Here is a 26650-nt window from a genome sequence, read left to right as displayed (position 1 = left end):
TTGGTAATGTGTGATGGTTTAAAATGTAATAATCGCACTTAAATGCAGATTTCAATCTTTACTTCCTCTGAATTGTCTGTGAGATTCTCGACAGCGATTGAGCCCCATTCAACCGCAGTGACCTCTAACATACGAGCTGCAATATTCTGACCGAGTAACGGCATGTCTAGAACCGCCTCGAGGTGAATTTTTTGCCTCTTTCACTGTTTGAACTCTTCCGAGATCTATTTTATAGATGTGTTTATTTGAATGGAAGCTAAAGTGGGCAACACCTGCCTCCTTTTGGCAATAAAACGTTTATCTTTATGCTTGATCTCGGTTTAGATACATTAGTGCTTAGTGAACCTCAACATATACATATGTAGCTGGGTTTTAATATGTGATAATTGAATAATTCAGCTCCAATTTGTCCCCTTTTTACTGGTCATTATATGATTTGTACGTACAGTTTTAAGTGTGAAAAAAGCTAGTCTGGCCAAGGGTTCCTCTTTCGCCCTTTTTTTTGAATTTCGTACATAAAAACTCATCCAGATCGTGAGAACTGTTTCGAATTAAATAACAATCATCGTGCTACTACTAACAACTCGTTATTCAGAAAATAGAAATAAATTAGTTTTTAGTTTCATTCATAGAAATGTTAACTTTGTGTACCGATCATCAAAATCGTCTCCCTTTATTAATTAATTAATTTTCAATACTTCTACTACGTATATTTATGATAAACAAATCTTTCGGTTTCGCTATAATGCTATAAAATTGGAAAGAATCCATCAGCCCCCTTCCAGTTTTGAAGGGGGTACCAGTACATATCAAATACTTGCTTGCAATTTATGCCCGTAGATGTGAGACCTATCTAACATTGCAACCGCTACCCAGGTACGAGTACTTTGTGGAAAAACCTTACTTCGTTCCGAGATCAGCTCTGCTCTGTGGCTTGGGTATCAACCAGAGCTAGCAAGAAAATGTCGCAAGTAAGCATGTCGAAAGGGGTCTTTAAAAAAATTGTTTCAAACGGGTCACCTAAAAGTAACTTTCGTGCTGCCAAACCAACCGCATACTTGCTCGCTTATGCTCTCTGAGAAGTTTTTTTTGGAACTGCTGCACACTCATGGTGATGTTTGAGGGGGTAATGTGTTAGTCTCTAGATCTCGCTGATCCGGATTCGAATCCTGGTCATCATGAATGTATTATGTTCGTCCTTGTGCTTACCTCCGCTGCAGCACAATTTCATTGAAAATAATACAATATATGGGAAAAAATAACAATAACCTCTAATGGACTATGCGGATACCCTGTACTCCATAAAGGAATGAAGAGATGGTGCGAGCACCTATCGCAAGATTTATCGACTCAAATTATTGGGATTTTCTAATATCGTTGTACTCCTCTCGTGGACTGTTTCAGCAGTTTTCACGCTTCATCAACCGCTTAACAAATTTACGCACCTTTTCAATTGTAAAAACCTTCCCCTTGGCCTTTAAATGGAAGTGATCCATTAAATTGCTCAGTCCTAACTTAACCAGTATCAATTCATTTCAAATTAAGGAGGTACATTTTTTCTAATGGGGGACATTGTGTATAATGGGCCACCACAGTATAAATGCCCAGAAAATATACCTTCACCCACCTCATGCATACATAGCCACACACAACCTGTTTGAAATACAACGATACTGCAGAAGGAACCTGGGGATTATATTGGACCTTATATTGCAACACTAACGTGCCATGACGAGAGCGGTCAAAAATCACATCAACCATTACTGAAAAGAGGATCAACTTACAATTCAAGTTTTTTGGAAATTAGGTGTGCTGACGTAAATGAGGAACTCCTGGTGCATCTGACATTGTACCCTATTTCATAACTGCTGCACTTCAGTGAATGCGCATTCTTCCACCTCTCCGTCCTCTTCAACAGGTTCTTGAAAATAGTGAATGGCTATAAAAAATGCATTACAGGCAGTTCACTTAATAAACTTCGTTTAATATTGAACGTATAGGTTTGTCCCTCAGGCAATTTGGAAATAAAAATTCGGACCATCGCAAATCCCTTTTAGAATCAAACTGTCAAAAGTAAGTACAAATAATGAAAACACCAAAAAAATCCGAGCTTACGTGGAGACGGGCAAATTTATACTTTACTGTCAATATTTGTCAAGTTTTAAAAGAATTGGCTTATATTGGTAAGCCACAAATAATATTCATTTCGGAACTGTCACCTTACCCTCGACATCGAGGCTATTTAAAACAAACCTGGGTGCAACAAAAAAATAGTGAAGAAGTCTCAGCATGACTTAATAAAACAAGTGACCTATTTAGCTTTATCAAGGACCAAAGTGGAAGCGAATCCTTGAATAGGGGGCATCCTTCCTGAGTGGGTAGTCAAAGACCAAGTAGCCGAAAGAATAACCAAATTGTGGTGTTTCCGGAAAACGCTTCTCCAACACAACGGGGTGATGATCGAAATGGCCTGGCAGAAGTTAGATAGAAAAGTGTAAGATTCAATGCTTATCTAGTTTTGGTCAATTCCCGGCATACCGAGGCGAGGTTATTTCCCTACATTTCTGAACCGATCAATGACGGAACTTGAGTAAATAAATAAATTCTTCTCCAACGCAAAGTCACAATTTTACAATAGGAAAACGAAAACAGGATACCTTTGGTGCTTCTCTATATTTTGCATAGGGTTTAGCAACTGAGGCGGAAATCGTGGGAGCTGTGAGTGATGCCCAAGCGAAGGAAGGTTTAATTTTGTGTTTTTTAGTATGGAGGTCGTGGTATAACGTGTAGACAGGATTTGGTTCTAAAGGTAACATTACGGAAATTACACCCTTTATAAACTGTGACCTCTGTAGAGTCTTGTTAGGAAACACTCATCTTTGCCCTCAATTCGCTGGAGATCATTGTGGATTTCATTCTAAGTAACACACAACGCTTGTTTTCGGGCAGAAAACCAATGTTAGGACCTATACCGATCAAAAATCGAAAAAAAATTCCGAGGAAACAGTTTGGGCCAACATAACCCAATAGATCTTCAGGCACCTCAATTTAGCTTTTCTGACCAACATTGTTCAAAATTCAAATTGGTTTAGTTTGAACTAGCTTTCATCGCTGAGGAATACCTTTAGAAGAGAAAGAATGAACAAAGAGTTGTTGGGAGCTTGTTAAAGAGGTTGGTAGCTAGACGTCGTTAATCATGGGTAAAACCAATTAGCCACGAATGGATTTTCGAAGTAATTATTAAGCAACATTTATAGTAATAGTAATAGTGAATTCCACCGATTAATGTAGGCTCAGGCATATTTAATCGGATCATCATCAGGCGACTGTGCAGGCCATTTTCCTGCCTCCAGTCTGTGTAGAGACGATGGGATGTTTCTGGTCATTGTCCTCCTGAACAATACAGTGCTCGTTTTTTTCGGCGTGAAGTGTCATCTATCAGTCGCTAACAGCACTTATTAAATATCAACCATCTTGGAAGCATTCAGATTAAAGACAAATAGACAATAAAGGCCAAAACCGTTTGAGTGAAGCATTTCCAAAGATGCATCTTGCGCTGGACAAATTGGTTCGGCGAAGAACACCAAGCACGTGGTGTGAACATAAAATACCAAGAAACTTCCTCGAAAAGAAAACCGCATTACTACAGTCACGATCAATGTTTCCCAGTGATTTACGCGCTGTTGTTCGCAATTACAAACTAGGTGAAATCAAATCCTTCCGAACAGTTTTATGCGATAGTTTTAGTCCTTTCCGCTTTTATTTTGCTTGTGTTTGATGCAAGGACAAGCCAACACAACATGGTATCTGTTTCTCGCCGAATGATTTCGACTTTTCAATATACTTAACCACCACGAAATATGGCACTCCGTTTGGGTGCATTGCCTCGAAACGTTTCGCTTATGCACCACTCAAAACGGCTACCGTGCTTTATTGACAAACAACCATTATCGATGGGGTCTTCTCCTGGGTTTGGCATCTACTGATCAACTAATATATGGAGATCTTTCCCATAAGGCTCAAGATTATTCATTTTCTTTTCTCCTTGCTAAAAATATCGTCAAACTGAATTTAGCATATTGTCATGTCACCGCTAATCTAAAACGTTTCGCTTAAATCTTTCGAAATACCATTAATAGCACAACAACGTTTTGAGGAATGCCTCTGGAGTTCCGGGTTGGGATCATCAACTTTTTTGTGAACATTCATAATTATTTCCTCCAGATAGCACCTATAGATAGCACACTTGAAATCTTGCAAAATAATATCCATTAAGCGCAACTTAGCGCTTTTTTTAACCTTAATTTATCTGTTTTGCTTGAAGAACGTAACTGACCTCTCCAAACTGGTAATCAATCGTCCGTTAATCTCCATCCCAACCAGTGTTGGCTACTACTTTTTTGGTTGCACATATGAAAAATAATTTTGCTTCACAATATAGACGCGGTACCTTCAGCTATTCTCCATACCAGCCATAGCAACGCAACAATGTCAACAATCCAAAAATATAGTTACTTTTTTTAGCTAGTAGATAGATAAAAGTCTTAGAACGATTGTATATGTATGGATACTTTTTAATTGGAAATTATGCGAAGAAAAATGTTGCAAACGGGGACTCTGGGTAAGCGGGAATGCAGCTTTGAAATGTAGGGATTAAAGAGGAATAAAAAAAGCATGCTGTGAGAAACTGATAGGATGAAAAGAACAACTGGATATTCTATCCCGCCTATCCAAAAATGCCACAGTTGACCGAAAAAAATGATGACGACTCCTGGTAGACTCTGGAAATGGCAGACAACACAATCTAATTGAACCTTATTTTAAAAAGGATGACCTCAAACCAACGGCGCATCAATACTCTAAGATAGGTTCATGAAAATTTGAGTTTTTGTCTATAATGATTTAATTTTCAACTAACCTTTCAGTCTCGCGGAACTCAATCAAATGTTAAATTCATTGAGAATGAAGATCTGGATATCTTAGTTCCAAGAAAAATATCAAACTTTATTATGGACTGCGAAGCATCTTGTCGTTAAGGCCTTTACATATATTAATATTACCGCAATCATGTCGCTTTTTTTAAAGCCCGAAGTAAAAGGCTTTCTTCTGCTTGTGCTCGCGATTGGACCATCCTTTGGTGAACAAAATATTCATCTTCATACTGAGATAACTCCTAACTAACAAAATCTTCTCTTACACCACATTCGAGCACTTCAAAAGAGCGTGCGATAGTGCTAACTCTTCCAACTGAAGGTGGAAGCGAAATAAGGACGCGTACTCTCTCCAGTGCTGGGTGAATCATTGATTGGAGGAGTCAAATGTGCCCATTCAGGCAACTGCAGAGCATCCTATTACGTATGACATAGTACTACTATAGCGTCCACATGGAGACTTGCAAAGCAAACTAGATTCATTTATAAACAAACTTTTAAGGCCCATATGCACTTGCGGTTAACCGCGTTAGCAGCTAGACGCGCGGGCCGACACTTTTTGATTTTAATATGCAACCGCGCATTCTTGTACACACTACACGACAACAAAGTTTCAAACCCGGCAGTTGAATGGAGGAATGCGACCTGACCTACGGTAACCGGCCAACTTGACTGTACGTTCTAGCCGTTTGTTATGCGCGGCTAACCGTCAGTTATAGTGTTGTACTTCGTCAGCATGAATTTCGACACGGAGAAACTTATGGTTGATATACTCAACAAATTTTGTATATTATTCTTTGAGAGTTCCAGATAATTTCTGCAGTAGTTCACCAAATGATGCAACACTCATTCTCACATAACCGAACATTTTATCCTCGTGTTTTCTCACTTCTTGAAAACAAATTGCATATTGGCCAGATTCGTGACGTCCTTGGAGTAAAGGATTAATTATTTTTTTTCTTCCTTTCGTCCTTTTAAACGGTAGTATATGTAGATATCACCAACTATCCCAATGGCGTCCATTTCGTTTGTGTCTACATTTTTTCCCATATTCCGGTCTATTTAAGTGGTTGGACAGCCGCCATTCATTTCAACCGCGTCTCGCGGCTAGCCGCGGCACCCAACCCTTAAAAAGTAATTCGTCCCCCCCCCCCACCACCACCATAAAATTTAAACTTTCAACCCTACCTCCGAAGAAAAGACGATGAGGAGGATATGAAAAAAGTTCCCCATATCTAATCCCTTTGAAAAATAGTAGCGAAGTTCTCGCCTCAAAAAATCAAGGCACCTAAAAGTGGTGCTATTTTCATATCAAAACGATTGAGTTTAACTTCGAACCCCAACCCCGCATGGGAGTTGGAAAAACGCGGCAGTCAGCCCACTTTAAAAAGTTGACATCTAAAATGGATGAGGGAATTTGATATCCTTGTATATCACTAATGTGCATTATATTTATTCAGCACAAGTGAAGCAACCTGTTCTTTGACAGTAGGCATTTTTGATACGGCGATGACATACTATGCGATGATGGTTGGACTGGGGGACGAATGCTAGTCATTTCAACCGCGTCTCGTGTCTTGCCGTGGCATCCAACAGCGTCTGGCGGTTCGCCGCGCCGGTCGACCGCCAAGTGCGAATGAGCTCTAAGTGTTCGACACCACATCATAAATCAGGAACTTTAAACAGTGCCGTAGAGAGGAAATTCGGGCCGAAGGTGAAAATTAGGCAGACAGCCATATGCGAAAATTATGAAGACCTTCTGTTATAACTTTTTCACATTGGTTCCCGCGAAAACACAGAGCCCAGAGAAAATGTTCCTCTCATCAGGCCTGGCTGTGAATGTTTTCGACTGTGAACATTTTTGAAAAATAGAGTAAGCGTTTTGCTGTGCCTTACACCAGTTTCGAGAAAGATATTAGGACAATGGAGTATTTGTGTATATGGGTTCAAACTCGCGCCTGCAACTTATCGTCCAATCTGCGACGGTCAGAGGATCACGAAGCACATATTCTTTCACTAAAAGAAAACCCTCTATATGAAATCTTCTGATAACGGGATATACAGTGCCAAGAATACTTACATGCTAGGTGAATTGGAATCTGGTCAACTTCATGGTTCCATCTATTCAAAATGGGCTGAGAAAAGCGGAGGTGACCAGAGGTTGCATTTTCCAATGTGAATCATATAAGCAAGAAACCCGGGCTAGAGTAAGCTGATTTCGCTGTTTGATTTAAAATCACATCTGATAATAGTTTCACAAGAAAAATTATAATAATAATCGTTGGCACAACCATCCTTATTGGATCAGGGCCTTGAAGTGTGTTAGAGCACACTTCATTCAAGACCTTAACGGTACACTACAGTATACTGTAGAAGGCAATGTGATCAGCCGCCCGGGATTATTACCCTGATTTGAATCAGGTACTCATTCACAGCTGAGTCCACTGGTACCCGACGTCAAATGACGATACAAATGCCACAAGAAAAACGTGTTTTTAAAGGATAGAATCCTATTCATAAAAGATTCATAGTCTCATATGTCCAAAGGGACGACACTAAATTTTTTACAAAAAATCTTTATATGATGTACATATTCTCCCATGGATTGTAAAAATATTCCAAAGGCGTTAAAGGGGCGATTTACATGTAGACTTTCCTTAGATAGCTATCAATATAATTGTTGAAATTTTTACTGCCTCACCTCAGGGTGATTGAATGACACAATACAATTTCATTCTTTATATCGAAGGACAATGACATGCGAGAAAAATTGAATACTGGGCTCCTAGCCAATGCAGCAATAAATGTGCTGAATATAGCGCTTAGCGTAGCCTATGAGCCTTCACTCAAAGAAACATAAAAGCCAGTGGCAAAACAGAAATATTGCCGGTTCTCCAGGATGATTCTGGTTGGGTCGAGTATATATCGACTGTCCCGCTTCTTAAATTAAATTGGCGAAACCTTTCCAAAATTTCAATACCTTTCCCAACTACTTGTGCTGATTAACAATCACTAGACCCCCCTGTTAAATTAAGACGAACTACCCAACAGACCTTAAAGGTCTAATGCTGCTTTCATCTATTTATATGCTACATATGTGGTTCATTTAATTCAATTCAACTGGGATTTTAACTTATATCAAGGCATTGAAAATATTTATTATTCAAGTTATATTGCAAGTTGAACCGCTGATGAATGCAGCATTGAAATTTAGCTCATAATACATACCGATACCAATATGAATGTACTCAGTAGATTACATCTTAGCCTTCTCTTAATAGTTATGTCATTATTTTCAACATGCTCCAGGCCTACAAGATGTCCTCTGTTTATTATATCTTAGTAACTAAGAGAATAAGGAAGCTAAGTGAAATGCAATTGTTATATTTCCAATCAAGCACTATACCCAGAGGCCAAAATTATCAGGCAAGAAATGCACATAGAAGATTGCTCGAATTGAAACAGTGCATTTATTTGAATATTTGCTTTGTCAAGCATCCAAAATCTTCAAAGTCATTTTCTTTTTCAGGCTTCAAGGCATGGCTATACCAGTCTGAAGTCTAATGAAGTACATTATCCATTTAACTGATTCATGTGTTTCTATGCAGCCACTCCCTGTAATCCTTATATTACTTCTCCACCATTCGGATTGCAGATTCCTTATTAACTAGAATTGAGATCGATACTCGCATTTTCAGATGTTGAATTCCTATTCATAAAATAACAATACCTTCCATGTAAACCTCCATGCATGCTAACATACCTGCATATCATCAATGGATTTGGTACATATTTTGCGCTAAGAAAGAACTGGAACAATTGTACTTGAGAAAGCAGCAATCAGCTCAAGTAAGCATAACCTATATATCCTCCTACTTGACTTACCAGATACCACTGCCAACAGCTTTATTGTTTTTCACAGATATAAATTTCCGGTATGATTAGCCTTTCTAAAGATATTGACTTCTCGTTAGTAGATGTTACATCGGAACTCAATTAAGCGTTCACAATGCAGTAACGACTGCGGTAACTTTATTCTCATCATAAAATAAATTAATAATTGTACCCACGCACATAATTTATAATAACATGCATGATGGGGAGCCGTTATTTTGTGAAGATAGTTGATAGGCTTTTGCAGGTGAATTTTAGTTTGGCGGATAAGGGGAAAATGGTTTTATGGGGTGCAGTCTGTAATATTGGATTTTTAGTACAGATGATTTATATAAAATGCAATCCAGGTCTCGATTCAAAACCCCAATATGAATTCTCCTGAGCCCGGAATTTCCTTGAGGGCGGTAGGAAATAAAATTAGTTTGATTGCACAATTTCAAGGAGGTCGCATTATCTTCTTCTCGTGCCCAGACTTTTTCCCTACGACCCTGATGACGGGAAGAATAAGAATAAAATATTTCAAAGTACATTTTGCCTTGCCTACTTCAAAACTAATTCCTCTCACAAAAGACCCACAAAAGTTCTAATTATTTCTTCTCATTTTAATTTAATCTATCTATTACTGCCTCCTTAGAAAAGTCTGACCTACATTCACTTTTCAATTTTATGACAAAAAAAATGACACTAATGAATTTCTTGACCTCATCCATTTATCAGTGCACTGACAGCGCAATTACCAAGATGATTGAACGTCACCTGGAATCCCGGTTACTTCATAAATGTTCGTCTTTATGCCTGGCCCAGTGCAGCAGCCTTAATTAAGAATTTCGAGTTTGTAATAAAACTGAAGCACATTCTCATTAAAATTGAAATAGGAACGGAAGGATACGGCTTTCCTTCGTCAATTGCTCGGCAAACCAACTTAGTTACCACTCCCACCAACTGCTAAAATCTGAAGACCTTGAATTTTTTATATTCTTTAAGTGCTGCAAGCATTCTTTAAAAAAAAGTATATTATAATCGTACATCCTTCCTCCTACTGACTGTTATTGCCTAAAATTATTCTACAACATACAAGCATCATTAAATATGAATGATCTAAACTAGATACTACCAAAAACGTGTATACCACACAATGAAAAGACGCCATTATATAATAGCTGCCGAAAATCTGTAGTGAACACTGAGGTTGCAAAATGACTAAATTTCCATCCAAACTTTAACGAATAGAAGGTTGCTTTAAATGATGTGTATCCTGAAAACGCACTTAGACCTCCGAGGGCTGATATTCAGCGAAGTATGCTACAGGCGTCATGTTATTCTTATTTTTGAAGAATGCTTCTGACCCAGTTAACTCCCCCCATGAACTCGACCGTCAAATTTGCTCCCATCGCATTTGAGCTTCATTTGCCCGCTGGCGCCAAACCCCTTTTCAGTGTTACTATGATGTTGGTAGCTCTCCGGCCGATGTATTAATTCTACTGCTTGCTTTTAACTGTGATGAGTTAATACACTTCCTGGTGACTGCTTGTTTCTGACATGATTTCGACAACTTTTTTGCTGGATCTTATTCAAAATTTTCATTTCTTCCGCGTTCATTAACGACCCCTTTCTAACTATCTAGGCTCTACTCTCACGGACAAGCTTCAAAAGACCACTGATTTGAATATTTTCTTCAAGTAGAGTTGATCTTGCATTTGGTAGTTTGTACAAAACTCTCTATAAACTGTCCTTCGTGGAAGACAGAAGTACGGCCTCGGGCTGGAGAAGTTACCAGAGAAATATCTTCAAAGATACGATCATGTTACCCTTTCAATTGTAACTTATTAGCTAAGGTTCACCTAAATTAAATCCTAGGCGATGGGAAACGTCCAAAGGAGTTATCGGGACAGTAATACTTTCATCGCTAAACAGCGATTTGAGAGTCTCTCGACTTCACCACTCCCCTCCACCTCGGCGGACCAAGCTCAGAATCGAGACAAAACGGAACAAGATGAGGAGCGCTCGCTACCAAAAGAAATTCGAGTTAAAAGAGAAGAAAAGAAAGATAGCCTTCATCGGCAGCGGTGGGACATAATGGATCTACTTCTGTGATCTCTCTGAATGGGATTCTTCTTTGGTTTGTAATTCTAGTTTGTTTGTATTCACTGGCGAGGATACCTGCTAGTAGTAGCTTAACTACTTGATTCTGCCAAATGCTATGATAAATGCATACTACACGGGTTGGCCAATTAAATAATTTTGTTTTTTTTTTCATTCCTATGGCATCTGTTATGGTAGAGTCTCTGCGGAACCCACGTTGCTCCTTTTTATGTTCTTAGCAGTAATATGTGCTAATGATTTGTTTCACATTACTATCCAGAATGGCCGGTAGTATGAGTGAGGCGGGGAGCTCCCTAAATCGAAGGAAGATTGATATCCTTTCTAGGTGGTATCCTGAATTACTGATACCAAGGGACAACATGACAACGAGGTTTCACTCCGATAAGAAGTTTGAAACACGTTGGAGTAACAAGGCAAACTGGGAGAGCGTGGCTGCGACATACGGCTTAAACCAGCAACTGATTACTTGGTACACTGACGGATCCCTCACAGCAGAGGGAGCGGGTGCCGGTGTCATTGGTCCAAGGAAAATGTACTTTGAGCCAATGGGCAGGTACACTAGCACATTCCAGGTGGAAATATACGCCATAGACAAATGTGCCTCCTTTAATCTGCAAAGGAACTACAGAGGGCAGAACATAGCTATTCTCACCGATAGCCAAACAGCAATTAAGGCACTTCGGTCCAACCTGGTGAACTCTAAACTTGTATGGGAATGCCTACACTCGGCTCGTCCAACAAGGTCTGGATACTTTGGGTTCCAGGCCATGCTGGGTTCGAAGGCAACGAGGCAGCGGATGAACTAGCCAAGAAGGGAGCAGGGATGCCTTTACACGGGTCAGAATCCTTCTGTGGAATCGGAAACGATTTCATGGCTATGAATCTAAGAAACGAAGAGAAACGGTTGAGGGAACTATATTGGGCGGGCCTACCAGGGATGGAGCAGTCCAGGGTGCTTATTGGGGGATAAGAACCCATGAGTACAAAGGATTGCTTAAACCTCACCAAAAAGAACCTCCGAATCATAGCGAGAATTTTCACTGGTCATTGTCGGCTGAACTATCACCTAGGGAAGCTAAGGATATCTACGGACACTGCCTGCAGGTTTTGTGAGGAGGAGGACGAAACCTCTATGCACGTCTTGGGACAGTGTCCGACACTTGTGCAAAGTAGGTCGATAAATCTGGGAGAACACTTAATACCAGATGAAAAGCTGAAACATCTGGAAGTGGGGAACATACTAAAGTTCCTAACGGTTACAGGCCTGCTTGAGATACTATGATCAATAGGTACACTATAACCAGTAAAAGGGGCACAATAGTTCTTCAAGGACGCGGTGCGACTTTCCCTTAACAGAATAATAATAAATACTATCCATACGTGTCATGCCTGCAACTGTTGCTTCCTTCCAATTGATCTTCCGCTTAATAAGGATGTTTCCCTCATATAAGATTACGTTAAAGTGGGTTGCCAACTCACTTTTTAGTCCTTGACATCCAAACTTCAGAAGTTTGGAACTGTTACTGCCAAACCCACCGTCTTTTCTACTCATATTTCACTGTGCTTAAATCCTGACTGTGTCTATGCCAGTTTAAACTCATACCACACCTGTTAGCTGCTAATCGAATTGCACCTTATGTAGGCTGTTTTTCCTAATCATCGTTTTGGTTTTACTGTTGCACTATGGTTTGATGCTGGACTTCACGCCTTGGTAGTATAACTATTAATAGTGGTCACTAGTCTTTTATCAGTAACTTCCTTTGCCTTTGCTCCCTATTTCACTTCTTTAAGATGGCGTTGAGTAGTTCTGGAAGCGGATGCAAAAGTAATCCTATTTACCACTATGTCAAATTTTCGCAATGAATGTTTTAGGATGCTCTCTTGAAGTAAGATCTTCACGCTCCAGTTGGAGGTATGTTTATAATGGATGGGTTAGCGTCAGCATATTTTCTATTGATTCGAAACTAAAAAGAAATTTGGGTCATTTCCTAAATGCCCCATATTTAGAATAGCTCGCATGAGACTTCTCTGTTGGCGATCAGTGTTGGTAGTCATGTAAACCACCCAAATCGAAACGAATCTAACAATGACCTCCTGAGTTTGGCATGTATGTTCATGATGTTGGTTATGTTGAAAATGTAGGGGATCTATCGTAGTTGGATAAAGATGGACAAATCGCTAAGAACCTCTCATGTTTATTCAACAGGGTCTTGCTTCACTGTTGTTTGGCGTTTCGGATAACATGATTTCGACGAACAGTTAAATCTCCCAAAATTATATGGCGAATAAGTGCAGTACACTTTCTAGCTTATCTAGGAATTACTCATATTTTTGAGTAGGTTTGTCCGAACCTGGTTCAGATGTTATCGAATAATACTGGCTAGTGGACAATAAATTGCTTGTAAATAGAATATCAATCAGTATTCCCACTCCCGATGTCGCATGAACTGCTTTAACGACTCCAGTGAAATGAAAAATATGAACCGCTAGACCGTCTGCTGTCCAAGAATTGATAATTAAAGTTCTTCATCCTCATTACTTGGACATGTTTAAAGCTCAAGTGTTCTTACACTTGGCGAAGGACTTTCAATTTTTTTTTACTAGAATTTCACACTTCAACGTCCATTTTTTACCTTTGTATGATCTCAAACTTTGACAATGGAAGAGATAGTCTAGTTTATCAGTTTTTGTATCAACTTAAAATATATAAGTTCCCCACCATGTTCTAATAAACCTTTCACTGTTTACTTGATTTTGAAGTGACATAACCTTAAAGCGAATAAATATTTGCATCTCACAACTCCTTTGCTTTTCTGACAATTGACGGCTGGTTGGCCTGATGGTTGGCTGGTTGATGGCTTTATTGGGCTAGGTGCGTTATATCAAAATTTATTTGAACTAAAAATTTGATCAAATTTCTGGGAAAAATTGGATATATTTTACAATTCGCAAGGACGAAGGGAAAAGTGTTGTATAGTGGATGAAGTTGCTCTATCGGAAACTACTACCGAGAGGTGTAGTATTTTGGATTGACAATAGCATGGCAATCCATCGTACATTCTTCACAATCGCACTTTTGTAGAAACATTCAAAAATGTTTTTGAAATAAATTTTTCATATTCCCAAAAGATTGCTTGAAAAATGTTGCCCAAACAAGAGAAATGAAAAATAAGGAAAGAAATTGGTCATAGTCGATAAAGCAAAAGAAAACTCTAATGTGATTCTCAGCTTGTCCAACCAAATTAATATAAGGCTATTGAAAGTTTATTAACATTTCCACAATTTTCATAACATGGTGGTCTCCACCTTTTCGTTTAGACCATCTACGATTACCTCATTAGTGTTCCTTGGTTCTGACTTCTCAAACAAAAGGCGAAACTGAAAGTGTCTAAACAAAATATTCATTCTCATCTTGATACCGACAGTTATGCTGCCAAATATAGTTAAACATAAAAATCCATAATTCATCACGTTAACAATTTTGGCTAGAATATTCCCCACAGAATGTAGTGTTTGGCTTTTGGTTTCCTTAAAAATTTCTCCGGTCATTTACTTATTCAAATAAACAATTAACCACTTGGATTTTCCATATAAAATCAAAAAGATATTTCCCAAAATAGACGAAATCTTATTGTTCTCCTTTTGCGTTAAATTTTACTTTTGGCAAATCATTCGAGGCGAGAGAGATTTCACACAGATCTTGGCTAAATTCGGCTTCTCCATATTTCAGTAAATTTCATTTATTACATGAGAAAGATACAATAAAAGTGGAGAAGTACTAATTTACTTCTTTTCTTCTCTTGTTTTTAAATTTTTTCATAATTTATTGTTTTTTCACCTAAAAAGATTGTTTGGTATGAACTCATGGGTATTTCTTTTTTTTTTCTTTTTTCTTTGAGGGGCTGATGTGAAGTGATGAAGAGTCGGTCCCGCTTAATGCTTTTTCATTGTTTCTATGTAATTTCTCAAAAATGTTTATTGATTGGCAATTTTCGGTTTTTTCCTTGAGTCCGTTTGTATTTCTTTTGATAAAGTGAGCAAATTAGACGGTTGCACGGTGCTGGGATGGAAGCCCAGACAAAGATCCAACCATTTCCAATGGTGGAAAGAATGGAATTTCGATGTGCAAACCAACAGATTCAACGCGATTTCAGTATAAATTACCAAAGTCCAAGAAATATGATGTTTTTTACGTGCCGTTGCCTGTGTTTTCTATAAGATATCAAATTGTTGCGTATTTATGGGAAAGGCATAAATTGAGATATACCACAAGTATGCACCTTATCCGTGTAATATGCATATAATCTCTCCTTAGACTGCTAGAGTTCTTCAGTGTTCTTCAGATGTGCAAGACGGTCGATTGGTGGAATTAAAGAAATATATTGCAGACACACACATATACTTACCTGATTTTCTACGACGATGATGTATGTTGCTATGCATGTGTACAATTGCACGTAAGGTCGTTCAACTCCCTTTGGCGAGCTGAGCAGTATCTTTTTTTAATTTACTTGTGTATTTGTTATGTAGATACCCCTGGGGAACTATAATCTAGCCATAGCATAGAGAATTATTGCTGTTGCCATCGCGACGATGCTGTTGTTGTTGCTGCTGCTGTTGCTCTTAGTTCTTCTCCGCAGCTGCTACATTTACTTGGCTATAAGTTGGTTAGTTGCAGTTACGGACTTGTAGCCTTGGCCATCATCATCTGGCTCTGGTCGCACAGCTAGACCTCATCACCATCATCGCCGTCATCTAGTTCAGTGGTTACTAACCTCCCAGCATAATTTCAAACTGAGGAGGTGACGCTGACGGACACCGGCAAGAAGCGCCCTAATCTAGATTCTATGCAATAAATCATTTCCAACTGGAGGAAAAAATCTTCTTTTTCGGCAGATTCACAATTAAAGCTCGATTAGTGTGCACCGCAAATAATGAAGTAATGAACGCTCCTCAAATTATCTCCATGATATCGCAAGGCGCAGAGGATAAATTTTATTGTATCTCAATGAGGAAAGTACTTTAGGTCATACTGGATTACTCAATTCCAAGCATTAAGAAAATCCAGCGTTTTATTACCGAGACCCCTCGGCAGATGATCGTACGTAATTTGTTCAAAATCGCTGACCTTTCCGACTATATATTTATGAAGAAGTGGAAGACCTGGCCAGGAAAAAGCAGCGTTACTCACCTTTGTACACGCTTTATATGCTGGATGCCTGCCAGCCAACCCATGCAGGAGGAAGCTCACGGGAATGGATTATTCTTTTGCGCATTTGAAACATTTCTTCGTGGCTAGATGTAAACGTACAAATGTACAGAAGACATACCACTAGGTAGCTGCTGCTAGCGTAATGCTAGACCATCTTGGCCCAGGCCTGCATGTGCCCAGTACCTACCAACGGTGTGCGCTCAACATTTTCGGTTTTTCTCCTATTTGTTACCTCTGTTATTACTACTGTTTTTGTAATGTGTGTGATCTTCACATCGTGCTTTGCAAATTCACACAGAAAATTCTTGAGATTCTCAGGGGCGCGCAGTTAACGAACTTCTTTTGTTTTCTTTTATTTTTTTCCCTAGCCTCTACCTAGGCTTCTTTTTTCCCTCCCATCCACAGTCTTCTGCTTGCTTCCTCACCTCCAAGATGAGAAATTTCTTTAGCCAATTTTCATCACCGTGAACCTGATGATGAGACTTCTATTTTACCGCTATTCCAGAATATTGCTAATTATATTAAAAGAGAAGGTGTTTAAACAAAGAAATTAAGATTTTAATAATAACCTGGGTTTTTTCTTCTCTTTTTCAGCACCATTGCATGAGTCAACCGACCTAGAACAGTATTCAGGTAAGTACTTTTTCCCAACTGTCTCCCCTTTTTCGTGGCGTCGATTTGCCAATTTATGATATTTAGTTTTTTTCTGATATTTGGCATTCAGATAATTTTGCAAGTCATTAAGAGTCCATTGACTGAGAAATAGAGTCCAATGCTGATAATGTACTAGACCTAGACATACCTTAGCGGTGAATTTTTGCAGGAATTTATGCTTAGTTCGATTAATGTATTTCCTAAATGATTTTTAATGTTCGCTGAACCTGCCTATCTGTACTTACGTATCGCTTGGGTTCAGTTGATTACCTATATATGAAAAATGATTATATTTTATTAATGGAGGACGTACTGAGACCAGTGCTAGGCACTGTACGTGGGTTTTTTCAGATGTAATTTATGTCTAGGCGGTTTTGTACGCATTTCTCCACTCCATCCTTCTCAAATCATCTCATAATAGACGTCTATCTGTGCGATTTGAGAAAGGTAAATGACATGTAGAATATTGAAATAAAGGTTGATGACATATTATCATGGCGGAATTAGACGCTACTTATCCGGATGATCTGCCCCGTAATGATGCTTGCTAATGTATCTATGCCATCCCGTGGTGAAATCCAGCTAATGTACTTACTTATCGCGATGCTTGACAAGGGTCTATGCATACTCATTTCTAAAACTGTTTCTCAATATTTAGGCGGCTTTAAACGCAATATTCTGTCGCTCCTGCTCTAGGGTTTGCCCTCGTTTGGATGGATAACATGATTTGGTACTTTCCATCGTGTTTACTCTTCCGAATCAAGAGCCACTTGAAAGTCATCAAGAAGAAATCACACAGATTAAATCCGAATTAGTTATGCATATGCAAATGGGTAAAAGAGGATAAATTGAAATTGGGACACTTTTTGAGTTTCAGTTTATTTTTAATACTTAGCGGTGGAAATTCGTAAGAAGCTGCGTCTTGAAAGTTAATTCTTGCAGATTTGATTTGTCAATGACAGCTTCCTGAACCTAACGATTTTCAGTCTTAATCATTGCCTTCCCTCCTTTAACCTTCCCATTTGAAATTTTTGAAACAAGTAGTTTAGGGGATATGCATCGTATTAAACGTAGTAGATAGGGTCTTTTGTAATATTCTACTTTCTACGTGCAAGGAATGTTAATTATCCTGCAAGATATGATACTTGTAGATAGCGGTTTTTTGCTCACTTTAATCACGAAAAACATAAATAATTACAAACGACATGTTCCTAGTTTTCTAGGCGGTCTCCTGTGCATATATGTCCTTTTTTCCAAACTTCCATGAATAAATAAAGAAACTGATGATGATTAGCAACGAGTATCTGAAACCTCCCGAAGAAATTTAGAAAATTACAATTGTCAATCAATCTAAATATGTAAATCTATTTCAAATGCAAAAAAAAGGAGTCCCTATAAAAGCCATGGTATTTAACTAACTGTTTTTAAACATTTGCCTGTACATGCCTAAAAATAAGGGAATCATATTAGAAATGCCAGGCGGCAAACAGAAAATCAGCTACAATATTGGTGGTACTGCGTCAATTCATGGAATATATTCCTGTCAAAACATATTAACAATATCTCAGCTTCCACACTAAGCTGCATTGCACCCCATAATAGCATACGACCTCTTTTCACTTACCAGATCGACTGTATAGTTCGGGCCTTCTGGATATTTTTTCAGCTCCTTGCTCTTTTTTTAACTTTTAGTCTACTTAGTAACTGAAGTGGCTTACCTGGGATGAATTCGCCATATTTGCCGGTCTTAAATTTAATCCAAATAGATTCGAGTGATTTTCAATGGTCAGTGTGTCAAGTCATCGCTTCTGCGCACGGTTTGAATTACACGCTCCTCTTGCAACTTTCCTCGCTATTCCGGCAGAGAATATCTTCTTTACCTTGGTCTTCCCAACCTCGAAACAGCGTCCAATGTTTGGTGAACAAACCACTCTTACTGTCATAAAGGACAACAGTATTTCTATCTAAAATGATATCGATATAGTTCATATTCTTCTTTACTCTTTGTCCTGTGCAGTGCCCGGATCAGTCCACTCGGATGAAATACCTGTCATGAATATCCTCCTCTTTGACGTGATCGTAGCAAGTTATGCCCCTGATGCATCATGAGATATTCATTCCCATAACCGCGAAGCGTCGCTAGTTATCATCGGTAGTCGTCCAGCAGTTAGGAGCTATAGAGATTCTTAGGGCAAACAATGTTATGATAATCGACATCAGGTTCTGATCGCCCTCTTCAGTCAGGTTAGTCAGCAGAGAGTACAAATTCGAGGTACTCGTAACTCTTAATTCTAGGAAGATAGTTAACACTGACAGTGATCATACCGGTCTCATTAGCTCAATGTCTAGAACTTTGCCAGCGTAAACAGTGTTGCATGATTCATTCATCGTAAAACCGAAAATACTTTTAGTTGAATGACCTAATCTGCCTTTCATCTTTTTTCATCGATTGGACCAATTGATCGAGTTTGTTCTTCATGAATTTTCCTACCTACCGCTTACGTCTTTCTGGAGTACTTGTTTTACCTTTCATTCCAATGGTTATTAAAAGTATTGGTAGCATCCTCAATGACCATCCAATCAGGAGACAATTTCTTTGTTATTGACCTCTTCTTCACCCACCTGAATTATAGCAGTTTTTTTTTTCGAATTCCCTCTGTAGCGCTGGAGATCACATGACAAGTGGTAATCGCTATAATCCCGATGACATCTTATTGACTTTTTTTCAGCCTTTGGCCGTTTGAAGACAACCAACATTGGCTGATACGCTACCACTTCTCTTGGTAGTAAGCCTTCTCCGTTTTGATTAGTAGTTGGGTCATTTCCCATCGATTTGGATGGACACCAATGTTAACTGGTCATACCTTTAAAGATCTCCCTTTCGCAAGGTTGTACCATATAGTCCACGAATACGAATAATACGAATGCCCTCATTTATGGTACGCGTAATGCCTTTGCGATAGGACGCTGACCAAAATACTATTCACATAGTTACTACTTTGGTTTTCCTTCCGTCAGCTGGCGTCGAACCTAAAGAATGAGGGCTCTGCTCTTTATGTAAGCACTTCTTGAAATACAGAAGCATGCTAGCAATTCATCAATACAGGGAAGAAACAGAGTTAGAAATCAAAAAGATCCTCCATGTATGCATAGCAGTACCACATCAGCCAATGAAATAATAAAAGTAGTTCCGCATTGGATTTGCCTTTGAGTTCGGCCTACTTGGATAACATATCCACATGCCACTTTTAATCTTTTGATTTTTTGAGACATCTCAAATTTGCCCTGAAAACTGCTGGAGAGCTGATTCTTTGATGTCCAAAGTAAAAACCTTTAAATAGGTTTTTTGTTTGAAGCGGTCCTAAATATCTCATCTACTTCAAAGCGATGCACACAATTTTGAGGAGCAACTCACCTCTCCCACCTACTCTACGTACACTACGTACCACTCTTTCTGACCTTTAAGAGAATGATTTGTCGAGCTCTGTAAAATAAGCTTCAAAAATGAGCGATAGAACGGCAGATTTTTCTTTGCTGTGGACATTTGTTTTTTTTTAATTTTCGTATTCAGAACACCCAGTAGGCATTAGTCATCCGTGATGGTCCTCCCGTTCTCCACATATTTATTGACTATCCTTTAAAATAAATGGAAAAAATACCGCTTAGAACTTCCTGGTCAATTGCTGGTTTTCGGACCACATTTGAAATCCGTAAGCCAACGTTTCAGAGTTTTTATCGAAGGGCTTGATGTCGGTTAATATTTATCCAACCACTCCTTGATCTGCGCGATATTTTTTCAACTAAAGAACACAACTATTAAATCAAAAAACTCGCCTTTTTCCATTAAAATTTTGTTCAGGAATGGAGGAGTCCTGAATTCAAGATTCACTTGATGGCAGACCAGACCAATTGGGAAGAAGTTTTCTCCCACTGCTTCTGATCCACGGACCTTTATGCTGTGGTCCTGCTCCCGAAGTTAGCAAAAAAATAGAGGACTTGTAATTTTGCCCGAAATCGTTACCTAGTGTTTTTTCAATCCCTCCACTAAATGGGCTGCCATTCATCATTAAGTGTAGTAAGATACCGGCACATTCAGAAAACGCGGAATCATGATTTCTGTCGAAAAAGCATCACTTATTACCTAGAACTATATGCATTTACAATCGCTTTTTTGGCATTCCAAACCCGAAATCATTTTCGCAGGGTAAAACCGGTCTTAGAAAACAGGGAATCATAACGCTAACAAATTCGCAAGTGATAGTCGAGATGGGCGCTTGACAGGCGGCAACGCCAATTGTACTGGGAAGTACAGCGTTGTGATCGTATTACTCGATAGCGTTTAGTGATGTCTTCTAATATGATATCACATCGCCACGGACATTGCGGCGGCGATGTTGTGATGTTTGGTGATGTTTGAATCGTGTTCTAGGATGGTGATCGGATATTACATTTTAAGGTATTATTTGACGTGGACTTTTTAAAATAAGCTCTCGAAGTCGACTGAACGAATTGCGCTCGATGTGGTGGTAAAGTCAAAATTGTCATATTTCAAGGGCATAAACCACGGTTGAACTACATTTTTATACATTGTGTCCTATTTCTACACTCAACATAGGTCGTGGACTCCCTCTGCTGCTTTAGGAGCCTTGATTAAAGACAAGGAACATAAGATGTGGAAAGTGGCCACATTGATATACCTGATATTCTATTTTCTAAACGCAATTAAAAAAATAATATAATGTCCTTCAACCAAGGGTACAACCTGAATTGGTAATCCACTCTGATAGTGTAGAGTTGACTGATGAAGTTGTATGTGTATGCTCCGGGTAATAATTTTCCACCTCCCTCTATTATTATTCGCTTGCTTATCAAACTTTCCGGTTAAGAGTCCTGAAAGTTGCGTATCTCTATTAAACAAACATGCATTAAAAATTCAAGAATAATCTAAAATTCATAGAAAAATTTAACTTTCATCAACTTATTTATCGTTTTTTCCCCGCAGTAGAAAATTGTCATCCCCTTATCGAGACCTCTTATTCTAATTAAAATTTAGCCGCATGTGTATATTAGCCATGATCAGTCGCATCTACAGAACACTTAAAAGTAACTTTTCTAGACATTTTCCGCTTATAACGTAAAACTTTTCCCATCATAGAAAAGCTGGAATGTGGATGTGCATCCATATCCGCAACTGTGCTCATAACTTACCCATTAGCTCACCTGACTAGGAAAATGAAAAAAAAACTGTAACGGAATCCCATAAGGCTGAAACTAGGTATATATTCCAGTTTCTATTTTAATGCGACACTACTACCACTACTCTATTTTAAAATAGCTCATAAACGCCTTGGGTACGAGAAAAACTGTGCCTTTTTTCCTTGTGTGGACCGGATATTGATTTTTTAGTAGGGAAAATCCGTTGCCACTTTTTTCTTCAACTCTAGTCCCCATTGACTATACTCTACAGAGTGTCTGTGGGTTTCCAGGGTATGCGAATATTTCTATTTTAATGGAAAAATATGAAGAGAAAGTTTTTATATTTATGGTGAATAAAGGCAGAATTTTGCAATATGTTGCTTACGTGCAGCCGTCCGTTTTGTTCTTAGTGAATTTTAAAGACGTGGTGGAGCGGAGACGGTGATGATTTTATTATTTCGCTCAGTTGAGTGTATAATATTTTATCATTTCGGGTATATGGAGTTCCGTGAAGTCTTTATTGAAATTTACGCTCTCCACCGCCTGGGAGCTATATCATTTTCAATTATCTGCATGGATGACTACATTGATTGGGATGTCCCTAAAAAAACGGGGTTTGGAAATAGTACGTTCCTAATGACTACGAAATGAGACATTCACGAAATGGATGATAACTGGTGAAATGTAAGTAGAGCATGTCAACAACTATATTCTAATTGGGGTCTCATATCTTTTACCAAATTTGAATATAGAATCTAATTACCCCGGAATATAGCAGATACCCATCTAGAGTTGTGAAGCAATTAAGATTTTTAGCTAAAATGTTCCTGAGCCCCACCTAAATTCGTTATACCTCGTAGCAATTACCAATCCCAACACTTTCTTGCTCATCATCTCGTCCTCTCATTCACTGTTACCTTGGAAAATTCATTTAGAATTCCTTCAACTTTCCTCCTGGCATATAAAAATCACACTGTCATTTCATATTTTCTAATATGTAGCCATGCAGAGGCAATCTTGAATATGATGTTGACATGACACCATATTGACAAAGGCACAGAAATGGAAATTTCGCTCAGAGGCAAAATTATGCCTTGTTGAATTTTTCAACTATGTATGTAGATAGCTAATAAAATTAGATTTTCATTTGATGGCAAACTCTCCGGCTCCTGTCTATCCTCTGTGTCAGAGCGGGATTCAAAGGAAGAATGTCACATGTTGCCGACAGGTGACAAAGTCGTAAAAGGAGATTTGAAAGTCATGAACATGTAGCCTGGTTTTTGACTTTCAGATGAGAGTTGTGATTGGATCGATGACGAAGCATTTATTTAGGAAATGGGATAATGTGAGCGTATGCCTTGAATCTTGGCAGTAAACCCCACCCCCTTTTGATTGAGTAAGGACTTCTTTATGAGGTTTTAATATTTGATTTGAACTGCAAGTCCAAACCAGAAACTGCAAGTTCCATAAGAAACCAATTTATTTATGTATTTTTCCCTGTCAGATACGAAAACCGTGAGATACGAAAACCGCAACTTGAAATTAATTACGTAATATTGTCCCTCACGTGCACGACTGAGGATCACACAGGAGTTTATGCTGAATACCTAGACAAAGGTCTTACTCCATCACGTTGTACATGAAGGGGTTAAAATGTAGGAAGGGTAAAGCGTTCATCAGCCCTCCTCAAGGTAGAAGCACTCGTCCATGCCATATGCATTCAGACCAAATACGAGATCTATCTACCAATTCTAGCCTTCTTATATACAGGAATATAATTGAAAAAAAAAACCAGCTTCACACTATAAGAACTCTTCTTAGTATCAAATAAAGCAGGCCAATCGTAAGTAACTAAGCCGGAAACAATGCATGACTGAAGAGATTCAGATCAGAGCTTCTAGAAGCTTCTGAAGTAAATCAAAGCCGTGACTCCTACTATCAAGAGGAAAACCTAATTTGACGTTCAAAGTATACTCCCATCTCTCTGATGACCCAGCTAATTATGATGGACTTCTAATGAGAACGTTAGTCTTGGATTTTGTTGGTTGTGTCGTCAAACCCCAGTTTACACCACAGATTGAAATGAGTCCGGCGGTGAGTAGAGTTGGGAAGGGGATGGAGGGAAGAGAAATTGATTCCAACAATGATAGGCTAGCTGTAAAGCCAATACCAAGTTTTAACCCCCGGAGACATTTCCTACAACCGATTTGGATTTGCTATCTGCGCCGATTGACTCCCCCTTCCTCCTCTGCATTTGAATGCTGCTTTCTAGATTAGATCTTTACATAACTAGTCCACTGCAGCTTGTGGTCTGTGAGAGGCTGTGTGAGTGTATGTTTAAACAACACTTGATTGTATGTAGTTCATCATGGCTCTTCACATTTATTATTCCTTACAATTTTCGGATAGCTTGCTTTTAAAAAGCAGGCATTATCGTCCACGTTTCACATCCATAAAACACTGACCGCAAAATTAGAATCTTATAAAGGTCTAGCGTGCTGTTTCTGTCTATCTTCCTCGATTTCATTACAAGATGAACCGCGAAAAATTCCTTATGAGAACCCATTGTTCTTTGACGATGTCCTGACATTTATTGCCGTCCTTAGTCTATTGCACAAAATTATTTTTATTCATTGTGAAGTTCTATTTAATGAGAGTAACTTCTCAGATTGAGGTCATATATTTGGTCTTGGGTTCGCTGACGTTGAATTTCACTTTACCTAGTCAAAAAGAATAAACAGACGAAAGCTAGTGCTTAAGTGGGAAATATTCCTCTCGATACACAGACCTGTTTTCGGAGAATATTGCGTTTTAGTTATAGGCTTTTTTGAATTTGGATATTTGGATGATATTGGATATTTCGCAAAGCTTTGTGACCAATTTTACCATTTAATCAGCAATTTCAAAAGATGTATGCACACGTAGAAAGCATGCTCTATATTCTAGGATAAACTCACCGATAGAATGAGTCTCAAATTTGGAGGAGGGAACATTAAAGCAAAATTTCTTTCTACTAATACCCTTCCCACATATTTAAAGAGGGCAGACCCAAGTCTGCAGGGAGAACGGTGGGATTATGCCTACAGGGCAGGTACTCACGTTACAGACCAGGACCTCCTACTAATACCCTGAAATCGATTCAAAAGTGACCAAGTTAAGCAGCGAAATTGGAGCCTTCATACTTTTTCCTCCAGAAAATGACTCAACGATTCACTATTTGGTGCTTCTTAGAACCGTGTGTTAGTGCCCAACGTTTAAGTGAAAGTGAGCAGCATTAGTAATGGATAAGAAGCATATTCCAAATCCACTATTTCAGAATTTACAAAGTCATACTTTGTAAATACCATAAAATCATAGTCCCAAAATAATAATAATAATAATAACAATCGTTGGCGCAACAACCCATATTGGATCAGGACCTTGAAGCGTGTTGGAGCACTTCATTCAAGACCGTAACAGTACACTATAGGAGGGAATGTGGTCAGCATTGCGCTCGCCCGAGAATATTACCCTTAACTCAGGTACTCATTCACAGCTGAGTCGACTGGTATCCGACATTCAGTCACGATAACAGAATCCCTGTTCCACCAGTGATATTTGAACTGCGACCTTCCGCTACGATAACCTAGCGCTCTAAATACTTGAGCCATCCGGACGTAGTCCCAAGAGGTCAAATTTAACCTGGTGGGTCATTCGACAGACACGGGTCTGATGCGGATTTGTGAAAGTTGGTCTTAATATCGATCATTGGGGACATGGGAGTAATGACCCATGGTAGATTGGATTTTAAAGGCATTTGGATTATAAGCAAAGGAACGGTCAATTATATTTGGCTATGATGATGTGCAATATTGAAAGGCTAAGCTACTTCTAAAACAGTCCCACTTAGCAGGCCGAATATTTTACACAGTTTACATAACAACAGAAGAATTGTTCTTTCCTAATATATCACCTATTCACTGCCTGTTTTGTCCAATATCTGCGAGTGCTGGCTAATCAAATAGCTTAAGCAGCAGCGACCGATTTAAGAAAGAATTAGTACGATGGATAATTGAATTTTTGGAAAGATACAGCTAATAGAAGGAAGATATCCAATTCCAATTTAATTGTGTTTTCTATTTTGGTCTATGGAGCGATTAATGCCGAACCATATTAATTTTCAGGAGCGACTTACTCCTTTATCTCAGTGTCCACACCATCCTTTTTGAGCGAATAGCTAATTTTTCCAAAAATGTTCGCTGACGGTTTCATCCGACAAAGCAGACGCAACCTCATAAGCGCGGTCTCCCCTTTGTTCTGCGGAGTCAAAGGAGGGTTCACTTGCTGTTCCCTCTGAATATGTTAATTCAAAAATCCGAGATGGGTATGAGTTATAACGAAAAGACATCGGTTTGAAACCTTGGTTAGGCCACGATGCTACGCAGGGTGGAGCTGAGGCAAAGTGTGATGAGTTTACCTCCGCCCTGACAGACGAAACCATCAGAAAACATTTTTCAATTATGTTGTGTTCTGCCACTTCAACGAAGGAATTGGTTAGATACACTATTCAGTGAATGAATGGGGATCTACTAGATTCTAACCTAGAAAGCAGGAGAGTGACCAAAAAGAGGCCGCCTGCGGAAATGCTGTAGTTTCATGTCTCAAGAGCTCTGAGTTCCAA

The 26650-nt window shown here is 38.9% G+C and overlaps 1 protein-coding gene across 1 annotated transcript in view; it reads left to right on the top strand.

Annotated features, from left to right (window-relative positions):
* Window positions 1-26650, top strand: part of LOC119648920 (titin homolog) — an 82743-nt gene that overhangs the window by 20673 nt on the left and 35420 nt on the right. The window contains exon 3 of the mRNA XM_038050829.1: window positions 16735-16773. Coding sequence (XP_037906757.1) covers window positions 16735-16773 — 39 coding nt within the window. The remainder of the gene's footprint in view (window positions 1-16734; window positions 16774-26650) is intronic.

Source organism: Hermetia illucens, chromosome 1 (genome assembly GCF_905115235.1).
Source record: "Hermetia illucens chromosome 1, iHerIll2.2.curated.20191125, whole genome shotgun sequence".
Taxonomy (NCBI): Eukaryota; Metazoa; Arthropoda; class Insecta; order Diptera; family Stratiomyidae; genus Hermetia; species Hermetia illucens.
Note: the sequence above shows the minus strand (reverse complement) of the source record. Positions and strands in the feature narration are given on the sequence as shown.